Consider the following 18,169-nt stretch of genomic DNA (forward strand, 5'->3'; position numbering starts at 1 on the left):
GCCTCGCCCCACGCCGCCCCCTCCCCCCCCCCCCCCCTCCCGCCCCAAAGGCTGGCCCCGCCCCCCGGGGCCCCCGATGGGGGGGGGCCCCCCCCCCCCCCCACATGTCTGGTCCACCAGCAAATCCTGTCGGCTCCCCTCTGATGCCAAAACACACCAGGAGCCCAGCCCGCCTGGCCGCCAGCCCCACCCCGCCAGGCCGCAGGAACCGGAGACAGGAGGCACACCTACAGTGCCCGTGCATCCCCGACCCACGGGCACCTCCAACAGGGCAGACCACCCTCCCGGTGAGGCCTCGGGGCTCCCCCAGCCGCTCTTGTGCACTCATCCATCACTTCCACTCGGCCGCTGGCCCACCAGGGCCCTGACCTCCCCGCAGCCTCCTGCATGGGGGACAGAAGCCCCTAGAGACCTCAGTGCCTCCTGTGGGCCATGCTCTGTGCGGAGGAGCATGCGCACTGCGTCCTGGGTGGGGGGCCTGCTTGCACCATCGGACCAGGCTGGCACCCAGGTCTGGGGAGTGTCCCCACCTGTCCCCTAACAAGAAACAGGGTCTCCCTGTTTGGAACTTCTTTGCTCAAACACTGGTGTGCGCTGCCCACTGCTCTCCTGGGAGCGGAAGCTCAGTTCGTGCCAGAGAAGGTGCCCGTGGGACCAGCCCTGGGAATAAGCCCCGGGCACTGAGCCTCTGACACACCCCCCTGTCGGGTGTTGCTGGGGAAGGACGCCCGTCAGGAACGCTGCCCGGGAGACAATCTGGAAACCTGGGCCTGGTTTTCCCCGTGTGCCTTCTGCTCTGCGTCCTTGGCTGGACTCGACCACGGCATGAGTTGCACCCGAGGCTCCATCTGTCCCCCAGCGAGCACAGGGTACGGGGCTGGCAGCTCATGGCACCAGGACCCGGAGTCTGCGGGTCACCTGTCCTCTGCCTCGTGCTCACCCCTCATCACCTTGTGGCTCCCCGGCTCCCCCGTCCCTCTCTGCCACCGTCGCCTGGCCCCCGGCTCCACACGAGGATGCAGCTGGGCACGGCGGCGTGAGAGCGTGACCCCACCTCTGGTGCGGCCTTGGCACGGGGGCTCCTGGCCTGGCTCCCCGACCTGTCTCGCTCGCTTGTCACCACTTCCCTCCAACACCCGACGCCTGTCCTGCGCCCTCTCTCAGCTGGTGACCGCCTCCTGTCTCGCCAAGGAAGGTCATGGCCCTGACCCTATGCCACCCTGGCTGTGCCACCTTCTCTGCGGCCTTCTGTTGCTCTGTGGACACACAAGCCAGGCTCCCGGCAAAGCCAGCCCCCACTCGGCCGCCTGCTCTCATCTCCTCGTGACACGGAACAGCTGCCCACCGCGTTCCCCTTCCTCACCAGCCACTCTGTTCCCTCCCTGCTGGACCTCTCATGGTACATGCTAGACCTTCTCACTGTACCTTGAGAAAACACCCTCCCCGTCTCACTGCTCCTGCCAGCTACCAACCCACACCTCCTCTCCCTGGCAGTGTGAAACTTCTAGAAAGAGCTGACCCCCGCTCCCCTCACCTGCCACTCTCCAACCTGCCCCAACTGAGCTCCGGGTACCTCCCTCAGACAAGACGGGCTGTGCAGAGAAGTGACAACTGCTCTCTGTCCTGGTGGGCTCTCACCACAGGACATTTGCACAGGCCGTTCTCCTGACTGCATTTCCCTTCCTCCTTTATAAACCAAATTCTGAGAAGCCTTCCCTGGCCACCCTGCTTAGAAGCCCAAATTCCCAAACTCCGCCCATGCCTACCCTGGTTTTCTCTATAGACTTTCCACTTCCTACACACATGGTTAGTTTTCCTATTACCTGCCTCCTTCTGCTAGAGTAAGACGGGAAATACTTTTCTGTTTTGTTCACGGCACCAAGAAGACCACCTGACACGTGACCCACGTTTTATCAATTCCTCAAAGAGTGAGCAAATCGGAACGTAATGGAACCGAAGTTAGGATGAAAAGTCACATTTAACGGAGAACCAACACAGCAGAGACTGCAGACCGGAGGTTCCCCCAGGATGTGAGCTACAGGGAGATCCTAGATGGAGACCCAGTGAGGGACAGCTGTCCGGGGGACAGAGAAAGGACAACTGAAACACTTCTGCGGCTGTAGACAGACTTCTATGATCCATAAGAGGCCTGGCAGCAAAAAGTGATGAAAACAGATAAATATGTACATAGGCCCCATGGAGAACCTTTAAGCCCCCAGAAGCCCGCTCCCCGCCAGAAAGAAATCACTATTGTTTGCTTTGATATTAAATCCCAGAAGACAACGGTAAGCGTTGTAATAGGGAACGTGCAATAAAATCATTACAGCAGCGGCACCGTATCAGCGGTGACAAGTCAAACCCACGTGCAAAGGCCAACAGAGCAGAACACGCCACCAGTCCCCACTCCGCAGGGTTCAGGACCTGCACCAGCTGTCCACCCCTCCTGAAACATCACTTCCTGACAGGAGCACTGATGGTAACAGAAAAGCAATGAAAACTGACAAAATGTGCCTGAGAATGGTGAGAATATTTTTTTACCAGCTAGAGGGTGCTAGCCTCAATCTGTCGTAATTAGGGAAACAGGATCCAAGAGTCCAAAGTAGTGTTTAACAGAGAACACATCTGCGGACATCCAAGGACGTAGGAAGATTTAAGACCGTCACGCCACAGATCGGAAGATGGACAGATGAACAGGTGAGTGGACAGACTGATGGACAGATGGGCAGATGGACGGATGGAGGAACGGACAGATGGATGGACGGATGGAGGAACGGACAGATGGATGGACGGACGGATGGGTGGGCCGATGGACAGATGGACTGATACACAGAGGAACAGACGAATAAATGACAGAGGAAGCTCCTGGCATCCTCTGCTAACAAGGAGCAGTGAGAACACCCGAGCAAGGCCCCGCCGAAGAGAAGCGGAGAGACGAGGCTGGAGAGGTACTGCCGGCCTCCGCCGTGCACACCCAGACTCAGCTGAAATTTGTGTGAAGAACAGCAGGGAGGCTCTGAGTGTTTCTGAGCAGCAAACAATACGAGGAAGTCTGTCACGTCCCCGTCAGAGACGAGCTATCTGCTCGGGAGTGAGAACTGGACCCAGAGCAAGGACCTAGAACATGCTGGAACTGCCCAGGGAAAGAGACGGGTGAGGCCCAGCGAGGTGGGTGGGGAGACGGGTTCCAGACCCAGAGCGAAGGGCCCCAGGCCGGGGGCAGGGCGAGGCCGGGGGCAGGAGCCAGAGGGAAGTGGTGTGGACCTGTCTCCGCCCGAGTCATCGGGAAGCTCTGGAGCAATGACATCCCGTGGGCACCAGACGTGGCCTGTGCCGTGGGGTGATGTGACCCCCACAGCATGCGTCTCACAGACCGTGAGAACGGGCAGGGGCCTGGAAACACTGTCTCGGGGAGCGCGCACCCTCGGAAATTTCGGGGCCCTCGGGAGTCGGGCGCACGCACCTCTCGTCCACGTTGGCTGATCCGAGCACCAGCAGTCCTCCGCGAGCGCCCCGGGCCCAGAGGCTCAGCTGAGCGAACAGATACGCCACGACCATCCTTAGCCGAGCCTGGGGGACACAACGGGAAATGTCACCCTGTGCTGGACATGGCGGGCGCACACTGGCTCCCCCTGCCCCCGTACAGCTCCAGGGAAAGGGGCTCCAAGTAGTATAGACGCTTTCTAGCGTGCAGAGGAAGCAGAGTCCCCCGGGCCTGACCGCCGCCACATCACTCATGCACACGCGACGGGCGAGTCGGACGGAGCCGGAGCCTGAGCCAGGGGCCGAGAGCGCTCGGGGCAGATGGGCCCCCTGTCGCACCCCCTTCACAGCCGGCATTTCAGGCGGAGGGAAGGCCGCTGTGGCCAGAAGGATGGGACAGGGATGGGACAGAGCGCAGCAGCTGGAGCCCAGGGACCCTCCACCAACCGGCCGGCCGGGCCCCCCCGAAGCAGCCCGGGAGGGACACGGGGAGCCACTCCCTGGAGATGCAGGAAACTCACACACGGGCGCGTCACGTCTCATGCTTGTGCACTCGCGCACACGCACACGCACGTACATGCGTCCATCCAGGCAGCCCTCACAGACAATGCTGCAGCCTCCTGCTCTCGCACGCGCACACACGGGGGCAGGCGCGCCCTCTGCCTGGTGCCCGAGTCCCCGTGCTCCCCGCGGCTCCCGTGTGGGGACGAGCGTTGGCCGGAGGCTCACCTGCACGTTCTGCAGGGCCAGGTTCTCCCTGCTGCTCCCCCCGTGAGCCGCGAACAGAGGCCTTCGACCCGTCACCAGGCTAAAGATGCCCACGACAGCCGTCACCGCGGGCTCGATGTTGAGACCGATGTGGTGGCTGCCAGGGAAAGGGCAGGTGTGAGTGGGGTGTGTGTGCGCACAGGTAACACACACGCAACCCCGGATTCACTGTCCAGCCACGTGAAAGTGCACAGCGGGCGAGCTCTCGGGGCTGCATCTGGTTCCAGAATGCGCCGGCGCGCGCACGCAGGCACGACGGGAAGCAGGGGTGCGATCGGACACGGCGAGGGTCGGGGGGATCTGGAATAGTCTCCCTAAGCCCTGGCTCACGGGAGGCCCTAGGAACCTGCTCAAGCCCGGAGGCGCGTCTAGCCAGGAGTGAGGGCTTGGGCGGAGCTTCCGGCAGCACTGGTCCTGCCCTAGAGCCCCCACCCCAAGCCCGCCGCCTCCTGTACCTGCCGATCTGCTGGGCCAGCTCCCTGGCTCTGCCACACGTCTCCTGCGACGAGTTCTCGCTGGCCATGTAGCAGGTGGTCAGCACACGCCCGCAGAGGTCCCGGGGGTCCTGGGGGGTGTAGCTGAGCTCGTCCACGATGGTCCGGACATCAGCCAGCACTTCCTGGTCTGAAAGCCACCAGACGATGGGAAGCGGGTGGCGGCCCCCACTGCGCAGGCTCAGAGCCCAGTGTCTCCCTTCGCCCTGGCAACGTCTCCCCAGGTGGAGCTTCCCCCTCGTGTTTCCGGTGTGCATGTTAAGGGGACAGTCGACGCAGGGTGCACGGGGAGGATCTCGACCTGGGTCTGCCTGAGCCCAAGGCCCAGGCCACACGGCCAGTGCCCAGCAGCAACAGCGGGCTTGATGGCCACGGCCACACGGGCCCGAGCCCCAGGGAGGGGCCTAATGGCCTGCTGTCCCCACCTGAGCACGTCTGCAGAGCCCCCTTCACCCGTGATGGCCGGGACCGAGGTCCCCCTCAGCCCAGTCCCCACCCCGGAGCCTCGCTCGGGCCACAGGACGCTACCTACTTCCCTGCTTCACGGCCTCGCAGACCTGGCGGCACATGGAGTAGACGAGGCAGGCGGTGGCCGCGCTGTCCACCCCACCACTCAGGGGCAAGAAGAACCCGGCCTGGAACGGGCCAACCACAGGCAGGGGTGAGCAGAGCCTTGGCGGAGCAGCGCACCCCGAATTTAGCCTCATTCCACCCACAGATGCGGGGGCAGAAAGGTGCACGTTTCAGACGGATCTTCTAGAGGGAAGGGACCTCTCTGTGTGACAGGCACGTAGGACTCGTCCTCCACAGGCAGACGGTGGACACACGAACCACTGGGAGATGCTGTCCTGCCACACTTGGTGTCACCAGACAGGACCCCGAGATGGAACCAAACCTCCACAAGCCCCCTGGCCTTTGCCTCACACAGACTAAGCCGCTGACGGAGGCAGTGGGGAGCGCAGAAGTCCCAGGCTGCCGGACGCAGACACGAACACGGGAAAGCTTACCTGTCCGCTGCGTCTCAGAAAGTCCCAGAGCCAGCACGCGGGTCCGAGGCTGCGGAGCAAGGGGGCGCGTGAGGTCGGGAGCCGCTGACCCGGTCGGCAGTTCACCTGGGCCATGTGCCAAGGTAGGAGCAGCGCCGGGAGAACTGCCGGGGGAGGGGCTCCCGGTTCACCAAGTCTCTGTGATAAGCACTTCGTGGGAATTAACACATTTTTTGCCTCCAAACTGCCCTGGGAAGTAGGTGATTATCTTTTAGCCCCGTTTTCAAAGAGAAAAACTGAGACACAAGAAGGAAAGGCCAGGCAGGGCATCCGTGCCCAAGGCCCCGGCACGAGGAAGCGCCCGGCTGGGCGAGGAAGCCAGGCCGCCTGGCTGTGCCCCCAACCCCTCCACCCCGTTGCCACCTGGCCTCCTCGCGGAGCGGTCCCCCAGGCACGGTCTGGGAACCAGCTGCCCATACGGCTCTGGCCCCCGCCCCCCCGCAGGGGGCAAACCACTACAGTGGGTGAAGGGGGCGCCCCGGGACCAGCACCCCTGCCTGGGCTCGCACGGGCGGCCCACCTGATCTCCTCCTCGGGACTATGGTACGTCCACTCGATGGGCTCCGACGGCGGCTCCAGCAGGTCCTCGCGGCACGAGAGGGCGAAGTCCACCTTCACACGGGGGTAGGGGCTCACCTTGCTGGCCTGCGGAGGGACAGCCACGACAACGTGACGCCGGCGCGGCGCCAGGGCTGTGGGAGTGCGTGTCGGATCTCGGCCGAGCCTTCGCTCCCAGGGGGACGGCTGGAGTTGGAAGCGGTCGGGACCGACCAGCGTTGGGACCCTCGTGTGTCGAGGGGCCGCTGCTGTGGACAGTCTGGAAATCCCTCAAAGACGAAGGCACGGAGTGACCGCGCGGCCCAGCAGCCCCCGAGCGCAGGCCCAAGAGAAGCCGCTCGCGCAGAAACCCGTACACGTTCGCGGAGCGTCCGTTCATCAGACAGAAGGCAACACAGGCCACGTGCCCTCCGCAGGGGCTGGCCATCACCGCGGACACATTCTCTGGACGTGCTGCTCTGCCACACAAGCCAGACGCGAGCCCATGCCCGTACCACGCCCACGACGGGCAGACCCAGAGGCCGAAAGCAGGTGGTGGCTGTGCGGGGCGGAGGGGGCTCAGAGGGAGCCTCTCGGCTCCAGGTTTGTTCGCGCTGCTGTGCCGAGTCGAGGGCCGTGCCTCCCTGTGAACGTGCCAAAAGCCCCCGCAGCATGGTGTGGCGCGGCCACGACAGCTCGGCCATGAGCTCAGGAAGAGTCTCTGGGGCACTGCGGAGCACCCGTGGGCCTCCGTGAACTCACCGCCAGGTTTCGAGATGAAATCTCTGCCCTGTGGCTTCGGACGTCCTCCAAATCCAACGTGGCGACGAGGACCTCCTGGAGAAGGGGTCAGAGAGGAAACGTGATTCCCGCTCCCCCGACTCGCGCGGCAGACGTGGCCGCGCTCACAGGTGCGCCACATCGCACACGAGAGTCACACCTTCCAAGGCAGGGACGTTCCCGGGGGCCCAGGGAGAGGGCACAGCCGGTGCTGGCCACCAGGGAACTCAGACACGCGGCGGCGGTGCCTCAGTCCCGGCGCAGGGCCACGTCTGCCACGTCTGCCACAGACTGCTGAGATGCTCAGGAGCAAGGGTTCCTTCCCTGCTTCCCACGGGCTGCGCGGAGAGGAGACGGCTGTTGCTGCCGCCGCCCGGCGCCCAGGAGAGGCAACCCCAGATCCAAGCCCACACAGAGGACGCCAGGCCGGAGGACGGCAGGTGCTGCCTGTGTGATCGTGGTGACGCGTCCCTGCCCCCAAACCCAGATGAGACAGGCGTGTTAAGAATACAAAAATACACAAAACAGAAAAAAAATAAAATTTCAAAAAACAGCAAAAAAAAAAAAAAGAGGTTTTGATTCATTTGTGTCTTTCTTTGTGAAAAACACCTCCTTGTCAGAGGGCGTCACTAGAACGTTGTCACTACAGGTGACAGGCAAGTTGGGGCGCGAGAGCCGGTCCTGTGCGCCGCAAGACACGGGGGCTGTGGCCCCCACGCTCGTGTGAATGGGCCTGTGGGCAGCTGCCGCCGTCAACACCGGGCCTGACCCCAGCTGGACACACCCACAGACAGAGAGAGAAAATGGAGCGCATGTGTCCTTCGGTCTCCCTGTCATTTCCCAAAGTGATGGGCCACCAAAGCCACCGGGCTCTCCACAGGACAAAGCCAAGGGAAGTGTGAGGCCACAGAAAACAAAGAGAGGCCAGATGATGTGAACGTTTTTGTGAGAAAAAGCCTCCACTCCACCTTCCCCAGGACGGGTCAGCGTCCACAGAAACGCCTGAGGGAGGCGTCCAAGGAGCCACCCAGCCCATGAGGTTCGGACGAGCCCGAGACGCACGTCCTGGGGAGGGGGCAGCAGCTCTGCCGCTCTGTGCGATGACGGGTGCCACATTTCTTCTGATCATTTTGGTGGCCACGGAGGAAGTGGCAGGACGGCATGGCCTTTGGCCCACGATGCCCTCTCTCCCTGCAGGCTTGGACAGAATCAGAGAATTCCAGCCCGAGAGCCCCCATGGGGAGACAGGAGGCAAGCCCTTGGGTTCTTGTGCGCTTACGAGTCAGCTGGGCGTGTGCTTAAAACACAGGGTCCCCAGGGTCCACCCGTGAGGCCTGGCTGAGGCCCAGAGCCTGCAGGGACACGCACACCTGGTGTTCCTGGTGCAGGTGACACCCCCCCCCACACACACACACAAGGCCAGTCAGTCCTGGGTCAGGTCCTGCGGCTCTGCTGTGTGGCCCAGCGTCTTGGCCGCGTCGACCTGGCCTGAAGACAGCTGGGCACTCCGGCGGGACAGAAGACGACGCACTGCCTTCTGCAAGAACTTGGCCTTTCTGTCAAACCCTCCCGTCTCCACTGTGACCAGTGCAGACACCTGCAGGCCTTGGGGGACAGTGTCACACAGCAAGTGCGGCCCGAGGGTCAGCTGGGAGGCAGGGACCGTCCTGCTGCCGAACTCCCGCCCTGCTCCCGCCAGGAGGCATCGTGGAACTCGCTGGCTCTGCTCCGAAACTCAGAGTGGTTTTATAACCACTGCCCGGCCCACAACCCCAGCAAGGCCGCGGAGGCACCAGACGTCACCTCCCCGATGTGAGCTCCGGCAGGGCTGCGGGAGTTTCCGCGGTGACTGAGCTCGCGCTGCCGCCCCTGCCTGTGAATCAGCGCCTCCCCCGTCCCCACAGGCAGGTGGCTTCCGACTGAAGATGGCAGATGCCGTGGGAGGGCCCGCCGGGAAGCCGGGGCTAACGTTCCGGGCCTGCGGTGGGACCCACACTTGTGTTCGTTTCTGGCAATAATAGCCATTTCCTTTTGTTTGGAATTTAAAAGCAAAAAACCAAAACAAAACCAAGAGCAAACAGTTCTCCACAAGAGCTTTCTCTCAGCTGCCTCCACTGCAAAGGACATTCACGTCCAACGTGGCCGGATGGGCTAGCGGGACAGATGGCGCCCAGACCCACGTCCTCTGGAGGAGGGCGAGTGTCCACCAGCTCCGTACAGGCCCCCTTGGCTCGCCCCTCCCTGGTCCCTGACCCAGCCCGGACTGCGGTGACGCCCCTCTGAGTGCACCCAGGGCTCCGTGCAGACGCGCCCGCCCACCGCCTGCTGCTGAGTCCAGTGAGGCCACACGGCCCCTTGGTGACAGGCCCCCCCGGAGGAGCATCGGGGCTCCCAGGACGTGGGGGCAGGGGGAACGTGGGGGCACGGAGACGTGGGGGCTGGGCGGCATCGGGCCTACAGCTAGCACAGACACACGCGTGCCTGGCCACGTCGGGAACAGTGAGCGGGTCTCGAGCTCCCTGCCGAGCTCCCCCGTGCTCCAGCGGACGAGGACCCCCCGCCAACGACCCCCCTCGCTGCGGGGACCAGGACTGACGCCTGCTTATTCCCGAGGAGGCTCTGGTTCCACACCCTCCCTGGGGCCCCAGCTTCCACTCTGCTGTCAGCACAGCCGCCCCCCGCCCCAGTGCGGTCACCCCCAGGGGCACACACAAGCTTGCTTACCACGTCGTCCAGGGAGAACTGGGACCCCTGTGCGAAAATGCAGCCGTTCATGGCGATGAGGGCGCAGCCGTCGTAGTACAGCCGGTCCCCGTCACAGCCCTTCTGGTTGGCCAGCAAGTAGATCCCACCATTCTGGAGAACACACACGGCTGCAGGACCTCACCTCCCTGTGCTCAGCCCTCCCGCCACACCAGCGAGCGCACCCCTGCAGGGAAACCACACGCACGCTGTGGCCCTTCCAATGCCCGTCGCCACCCCTAGCCCCCAGCCCTCCAGGGCCCTCACGTGACCGGAGGAGGTGGGAGTCCAGGAAGGACAAACTCCTCACGGCAAAGCCGAGACCCCAGGCTGGCTTCACTGACCCCAAGCCTCTCCCGTGATTGTGCCATGCTGCCCAGTGAGAGAGGCCACCTTGAGGGCACTCCTCGTGCTCTGGCTCAGCGCCAACGAGCCCGCGGCACTCCTGCAGCCAGCACCGCGACCCTGGGGACAGGCCCGGATGCGGGGGAGTGAGCCTGCGGCCGCTGGACACCATGAGCCAGGTGTCCTGCTCCAGGGAGCGGGGACAGCAGCGCCTGCCTCGCCGGTTGCCGGGGTTTAATGAGGGCAGGCAGGTGGGGCCCCAGGAGAGGAGTCCGTGCACAGTTGCTGAGCCCTGACCATAACCACGGGCACTGGCACCTGCCACACAGGCCTTGTCCACCTGGGCTCCAGGTGCTCAGGCATGGGGGACGCAGCACCGGCCCACCGTGCGCACACCCCGGCATCGCGGCCTATGCCTACCTTGGCGGTGGCCGTGGTCACCAGATCAACCCTGGTGTGGGCTTTGCGCAGCACGTGGTGGCTGCCCGAGGCATTGGTGAAGATCTCCACGCCGTCCAGGCCCATGTCCACGTGTGGGCTGCGGGCAGAGGCGGTTGACAGGAAGAGACGGGCTGCACACCCACCCCGCCCTCCCCAGCCCCAAGGTCCCCAGGCCACGCCGCCAGGGCTGCCGCACGCGGGGCCGGGCCTGACCTGCGGGGCGTCCAGAGCTCCTCACAGATCTCGCTCCCGATGCAGGTGTCCCGGGTGGCCAGCACCGCGTCTCCAAAGGGCACGGTCTCCTGCAGCCAGAGGACAGGGCCCATGAGACCCCTTGGCCGTGTCCCATCCGGGCTGAGTCCTGACCTCACCACCTTTTCCTCCCCATCCCAGTGTGGAGCACCCCCAGCCCACGCGCCCTGGCACCAGCGGGCATCTCACTAGCTGGGGGCTGTGCTCTGCGTGGCCGCGGGGCTCACTGTGTCCCTCTGCACTTGAAGCTTCCGTCGGCACAAACTCCCACAGTCATCCTCGTTATTAAGAATAAAGGGTCTCATTTAGCAAGGGCCACTCTACGTGAGCCGTGGCACCGTGCACCTTTCTGCGTCACCCACGCTTTTGCTGGCCTGACCCGGTGGTCCTACCCCTGTGCCCAGAAGGACCCGAGGCTCATTCAAGAAACCTGAGAAAGATCGCCCAGAGCCCAAGGGGCAGGGCCGGATGCCAGCGTGTCTGTCACCAAGAGCCACGTTCACCAACCACACATGGCAGGAGCTCCCCAGGAAGGCGCAGAGTCCCCCCTGGGATACCGGGCGGGGTGTGGAGGCCCTGAGCCCCCCACATGCTGACAGGCCATGCCAACGCCACTGCTACATGCTGGCACGGGTCCAGCTTGGCCACCACCCATAATCCCTAAGTTACAGAAGAGGTGTTACTTTGCTCAGCCAAGAAATGATCCCGAGGCCTGGAGCACATCCTAGAACACCTGGCCGAGCTCCCTGATCTGTGCATGTGCGTGTGTGCGAGACACCCATGCTGCCCACGGAAGAGCCACAGTGTAAACCTGGCCCTTTCTTCTCTGATGCCTCCTGCCACGGACGGACTAGGTCACTGTTCACTGTGGCTGTGAGGAGAGCCCTCACCCAGGAGCCCCACTGGCTGCTGTGGGACCACCGTGCCCCTGCACGACGGCCATGTGGCAAACGTGAGCACGTGGGCACGGCTGCAATCCACACCCCATCGTGAGAAGGCCAGGGTCAGAGCGACAGGCTGATGAACCACACAGCTGTAGCCAAAGCCGGGCTCACGGACTATCCCTCCTCCGGGGGCCTGAACAGTCCACGCAGAGCAGGTCCTGGGCAGTCCTCACCCTCTTCCTGGACACATCCCTCGACCTTAACCCACAGTTACTGAAGCCAACTCAGGGAACCACCATCAAGCAGCTACCCCACAAAACCCTTCCAGTGGCAGATCCTGGATTTCAGGATACACCAGGATCCCACGAGAATGAAATGGGAGCATCCCACGGTCAGGACTGCAGTAGACACGCCCGTTTCAGACACAGACACCCACGGAGTCTGTTCTGGGTCACGATGACTTTAGAATGTGCTCACTGCCGCAGTTCAGGGTCAGAGGAGTGTCCAGGTCACTTGGGAGGTGACCAGACCTGCCATCACCTCAGCCACGCCTGTCCCCCACTGTCCATGCAGAAGGCACTGAGCCCAAGCGGACCCCTGGAAGGGCCTCGCTCCCAAATCAAAGCCTGTGCCAGAGGCGTAGTCTGGCTCCCGGGTGGAGGTAACGTCCATCTGGGGGCCAGGGCGGCCACTGTCTGCTGTCCTCCAGGGACAAGGCAGAGGAAGCCACTGATGCAAAGTGGCCAACGGGGCGGAGCCTCGTGGGAATTGGGGGAGGGGCCCTGCTCTGGCTCAAGCCCGTGCCTGAGACCCTGATGAATCCCGGCTAAGCCGTCCGCTGGAGGGAGTCCGTGCATGGCCGTGAGCCACCTGGAGTGTAGCCGTCGGGGGACAGAGAACTCCGTGTCACAAGCTGACCTGTGCCTGTTGGAGCGCTGCCCCCACCACCACTTCAGAACCTGACCGTGTCTGGAGCGGGGCCTTGGAAGACATGGTTAAGGTAACATGAGGTCACCGGGGTGGCCCTGATCCAGGGTGACCAGGGTCCTCAAGGAAGAAGGAATCAGGACACAGACACGCACGAGGGATGACACCGTGAGGACCCAGGGAGAGCACGGCCGTCCACACACAAGGAGAGAGGCCTCGGGGGACCCACCCTGCCCGCCCCGCCTCCCGTGCATCGGCCTCCAGGGCCGAGAGGCAAGCATCTGTCATTCAGCACCGTCCCCTCGGTCTGGGTGCTGTCCTATGGCAGCCAGAGCCCAGGGATACCCCGGCAAGCGGAACGGGCCGGCAGGCAGAGCCCTGAGAAGGCGGGGCCCCCGCAGGACCCTGTGTCCCAACTTCCGACCACCTGTGCGAAGCGGACAGAGCAGGGTTCCAGCCGTGACCCCAGCGGCTTCCCGTGGGAAGAGGGTGGACGCAGCCCCCGGATCAGACCGGACGATCCCAGCTCGGAAGGCCAGGCCAGCCACGTCCAAAAGACACGACAGATGCCAGATGCTGGGTCGTCACACACTGAGCAGGCAGCCTCGGAAAGTCTTCCTTGAGTTTTGCAATTAGAAGCCTCCTTCCCCAACCCCAAAGTTGGCTGCTTGGGTGGTCCCTTGACCCAGGCAGCAGCCCCAGCAAGAAGGAGCCCACTGAGGTGGGGTGGGGACCCCTGCCCCAGCTCCCCTGGCACCCCGGCTCCCCTGGTACCCTGGCGGGTGAGCTGGAGGAGAGGGGGAGGCCCGAACGGGCAGAGCAGCACTGACGTGGGAGAAAGGAGACGCCCAGCACCCCCGGGGCTCCAGCCTTCCTGCTCGTACAGGAATCTCTCCCCGTGTTTGGCTTTGTTCCTCCCCCCGTCAGGGCGGGTGAGGGTCCTGCCCCACGCGGTGCGCATTAGCCCAGAACAGGGACATCTGGCTGGAAAATGAGATCCAGTCACACTCACCTGCTGCGTCACATCCTGTATCATCCGGGGCAGAAAATACTCCTCTGTCTGCCTGCGGAGGGAAGCACCACAGACCTGAGGACCAGCATCTCAGAAAGCAAGAGGACAGCATCCCAGCGTGAACAAACACCAGCTGCGAGCTTCGAACCCATGGCTTGGCGGAGGGCGGTCAGCTGCGCACGCGCCTTAACCGTCCCCCTCGGGGGAAGAGAAGCACGTAGGGTGAACACAGGAAAGTCCGGTGCGTTCTCCTCGCGGACACCATGGTGCCCTGGGGGCTCCGACCGACTTGGCTTCCCCACGCCTTGTGGTCCAGCGCTCCTGAGACACATGTCACAGCCATCCCTGCAGAGCCGTCACGCTTCCCCCAGAAGAAATCCAGCCGGACGTCCTGATCGGTCTCTGAGCCCAGAACAGCACACGGCATTAGCCAACACGACCGCGAACCCGCCATCACCGAGAAGACCGGACGGTCTCCCAGCGGGACGAGACGGACAGTCTAACACAGAACTTGGGTGACAGGCCTCCCCAAGGGCTACGCGGAGAGCTGGAATGTAAAATCTAGTTCACAAATCCAACCCCAAACGGGCTGTTACAAGATGCACCACAAAGACCCGGAGTTACGTAGATTTCTTCTCTCTGAGAATTCACGAGAACCTGGGATGGTGGCAGCAGCTTTTACTTAAGTCGGTCATAAAGCTGGGAAATGGGAGGGTGCTGCCTTCTGTCCTGCGCTAAGGACGGGGCACGCGGCCCTGCTCACCTCCGAGACACCCTGCCGTCCCACAGCGAGCGCTCTACCCACCGCGGGCAAGTCGGCTGATGGCGATGTCACTGCGTCAGAACGCTCATTAAAGGGACGAGTCCCCCCACCCCACAGTTCCCCTCCTTCCCCGCCACCCCCACCAGGACCCACTGAGGACGAGACCAAAGCAAACCACCAGGAGAAGGTATGTGGTCACCGCTGCGCTCAGTCTCTGCTCCAAGGCCAGCGATCACCTTGTACCTGGCCGGTGAAACTCGCCGGGCTTCACCCAGAGCAGACATCACGAGTACGGGCCCTGCACGGTAGCCCGTCATCCGGACCTTGGCTCAGGCTGGCCCGACCTCCTCCCACCGACCCCACACCTGACCCCTCTGCACAGCCTATGCCCTTCTCTGGCTGGATACCCTTTCCTCCCAGCCAACACCCTCTGGAGAAACCTAGCTGCGGACTCCTGCCAAGAAACCCGTCTTGGCGCCATGAGCCTTCTCTGCCCGGAACAGCTACAGAGCCCCAGTGACGCCTGCCTCACCCCGCTTAAATCTGGGGGCACAACCGAGAACATAACGAAAACGAGTCGATTCTCAAATTCTCTGCAGTCAAGAACTGGATCATTTTTTCTCATTTTCCCAGGCCTGAAGCGGTCACGCGGTCATCACTATGGTAGGGACACAGGGACGTGCCCCACCATCGAGGCCATTTTGGCGCGGCGCCCGTGGGTAAAAACCTCTGTCGTTTCAACGGTGCCGACGGGACAGCGGCGACTCTAGCTCAGCGTCAGCCGCGACCCCGCCACGGGCGTCACCACGCGAGCGCCCGTCTGGAGGAGCCGCCACGAGACCCACACGTCCACATGACGGGGACGTGCGACACCAGACTCCCAGGAAATCCAGAGACAACACGCCCCAGGAACAGATCTCAGAGAAGAGATGATCAGACAGTGGGAGACAGGAGAGCCTGTGCGCGATGAAAAGGGTCTGAAAAACTGGGACCTGCACAGATCTGAAGAACAGAGTCTCCGGCCGGGCACAGCACAGAGGATGGGGTTAGAGGAATGAGGCCCCAAGAGAAAACACAGGTACGTGGCGGAGAGAGGGCTGAAGACCCGGACTCGTGGCGCCCAACGGCGAACACAACAGAACGAAAGCATCCGAGAGCGGAGACAGAAAATATTCCCCAGATCACAGCCCCGACAGCAGGGGCCCCGGGGGCTCAGCGGGTGAAGCGTCTGCTTTGGCTCAAGTCATGGTCTCAGGGCCCTGGGATCGAGTCCCGCATGGGGCTCCCTGCTCAGCGGGGAGCCTGCTTGTCCCCTGCCCGTCCCCAGCTCGTGCTCTGTCGCTCTCTCTCAAATAAACAAATAAATCTTTTAAAAAAATTAAAGTCCCGACGGTCATGTCAACACTGCCGGGTGCACACGGGGCGGGCAGGAGGAGCCCGGCAGCTGGAAGCTCTGCCCGCGAGGCACGGCCCTGCCGACAGCTGTGCGCCCTGACGGCCGCCGGCCGGTGCACCTGCTCCCGGCCTCGACGTGCCTCACACGGTCCCCGCTGTCCCCAGCCTGCGGCTCCCCGCGGGCGTCCTGCCTCATCCCCGCGAGGTGCCCACAGGTTCACAGCACGGGGCGGGGGGGGGGGCGGGCGCGGCCCCCCCCCACAAGGCCATGCGCAACTGTTCTGCAAAGTCGCCCTTGGTCTGGCACCCTCGCCGGGACCTGGTGCGTCCCAACGGTGCCGCCGGCTCGCACCGGCCGCAGCTCGCACTCTCCGGCACCGGCTCGCCCGCTCCTCGCGTCTGTCAAATCTCACCGTTGTTCTTTGTACCTGTAGTTGCCCGTCTGAGTTTCTCGGATTGAGAACTTTCTCTGTTTTCTATTGATTCGGGCGTCCCTTATACACCCGAGCAGCAACCTTCGGGCATTCGGCAAACGCTGCTGGGTCCCCTCCACCTGCCGGCGCCCTTCTCAGAGCTAAGGAGACCAGGAGGACAGGGACAGGCCACACTGACGCTGGCCGCTCGCTGCACGCAGCGCCTCACACACCGACTCGCGTCAGCCCCGCAACCACAGCCCTGCGGGGTCACCGCCATGGTGGGCCCCAAGGTGCACAGAGGTCAGGTCACTTTCCTGGCCCCAAGGGGCCCGGCCGGGTGGCAGAGGCGGGGTTCGACCTCCCACCACCAGAGACGCCTGCTCTGTAAGAGCCGCAAACAAGCCCTCCGAGAGGCTCGTGCTTGACCTAAGCAAGCACGAGAAAATGAGAGCTCTCAGAAGATGGCCACGTGCGGATTCCGGCAGAGATGGAGGGTCGGGGGATGGAATCTTCTGGAGTGTGAAAAAGCAGAGCTAAGACCACCAGAGAAGATGGCCCAGGAAATCGGATCCCCAATCAAGAGGCGTTCCAGAAACAGAGCCCAGAACAGAAACTCGCCCAGAAAGGATGACCTTTCCGGAAGCCAAGGGTCACAGGGCCACAGAGGGCCTCACACAAGGGCCCAAAGACCCACACCAAGGCCCGTAGAACAAAATGTTAAAAGAGCAAAGGTAACGAGAAGCTTCTCCCCCAGCCCTGGAGAGAAGAAAACTCGGAGTAGCGGCAGGCTCCTCCCCGGCGAGAGCACAAGCCAAAGACAATCCTTCAAGGGACACAACTAAAACCATGCAAAAAAGTTCTGTTGAACCTAGGGTTGTTTTTTAAATTCTGCAAAACTATTCATCACACATAAGAGCCCCATAAAGACATGTGCAGGCAGGCAAGGTAGCAGAACCCCCTCAGTGATCCTGCTTAGAAAGTAGCTATTGGAATTTACCATAGGAAGTGGACTTGGTCTTCCCAGCACTGAGCTGGCCCTAAAGGTGTCATGCTAATGGTGTCAGTGGGAAAGGCCCGCTGGTTGCCGGGGCCAACCCAGGAGCTGGAGCTTTCGGACCCACCTCCGGGACTGGGGAGGCACCACTGGCTGGGGGAGGAGTTCAGTGGCCAAAGGCCAATGATTCCATCAGTCACGCTTTCACGAAGCCTCCAGAACACCGTGGAGAACAAGGTTCGGGGAGCTCTCGGGTTGGCGACCGCGTGGAGATCTGGGGAGAGCGGAACACCCCAGCTCCGGCCCCGTGCATCTCTCCCACCTGGCTGTCCTGATCACATCCTATTAGAGCAAACCGTGGTCCAGAAGTCAACCTCAGAAGGGGTCGTGGGAACCTTTGAACCTACTAGAAGCCATGTGCCTGCAAATGAGCAACTCCTCAGAGACAGTGACGCGTGGGTCAGTCCAGGACAGGGAGAAGTCCCCCAGAGCTGTGCAAGGGGTTGCATGCCAAAACCACACCACTTCCTATATAAGACTATGGAGCATTCGAAGATACATCACTGGAAGCTCGACCTGCAGCAGCAGCAGCACCCGGCAGGCACACTGGGCGGGTCTCTCAGCCCGCGGATGACCGTGCCCCTCAGGGCACACCTGGCAAAGTCAGGACACATCCGAGGCTGTCACAAAAGAACTGCCTGTAGGGGATGCCAGGGATGCTGCCGTGCTGTGCGCTGTGCAGGGGATAGCCCGAAGCCTCGGGCCGAGACCCCTAGACACCAGATGCTCGAGGGGCCACAGTCGATGAGCTTCTGTACTAAACCAGCCACTCTGTAACCAGCAGCCTCAAGAGTGTTGTGCCAGAAACGGCAGGAACGTGCCCCGGGTTCTCA

General features: G+C 62.8%; 1 protein-coding gene across 4 annotated transcripts in view; it reads right to left on the reverse strand.

Annotated features, from left to right (window-relative positions):
* NADSYN1 (NAD synthetase 1) overlaps positions 1–18,169 on the reverse strand; it is a 33,276-nt gene that overhangs the window by 7,784 nt on the left and 7,323 nt on the right. For all 4 annotated transcript variants that reach the window (XM_059398960.1, XM_059398963.1, XM_059398976.1 and 1 more), the window contains exons 6-16: positions 13,709–13,760; positions 10,847–10,935; positions 10,613–10,730; positions 9,830–9,961; positions 7,088–7,162; positions 6,309–6,433; positions 5,750–5,798; positions 5,275–5,377; positions 4,704–4,872; positions 4,210–4,345; positions 3,461–3,567 (exon numbers count right to left, since the gene is read on the reverse strand). In XM_059398960.1, the coding sequence (XP_059254943.1) occupies positions 3,461–3,567; positions 4,210–4,345; positions 4,704–4,872; positions 5,275–5,377; positions 5,750–5,798; positions 6,309–6,433; positions 7,088–7,162; positions 9,830–9,961; positions 10,613–10,730; positions 10,847–10,935; positions 13,709–13,760 (1,155 nt within the window). The remainder of the gene's footprint in view (positions 1–3,460; positions 3,568–4,209; positions 4,346–4,703; positions 4,873–5,274; positions 5,378–5,749; positions 5,799–6,308; positions 6,434–7,087; positions 7,163–9,829; positions 9,962–10,612; positions 10,731–10,846; positions 10,936–13,708; positions 13,761–18,169) is intronic.

Source organism: Mustela nigripes, chromosome 1 (assembly GCF_022355385.1).
Source record: "Mustela nigripes isolate SB6536 chromosome 1, MUSNIG.SB6536, whole genome shotgun sequence".
Classification (NCBI taxonomy): domain Eukaryota; kingdom Metazoa; phylum Chordata; class Mammalia; order Carnivora; family Mustelidae; genus Mustela; species Mustela nigripes.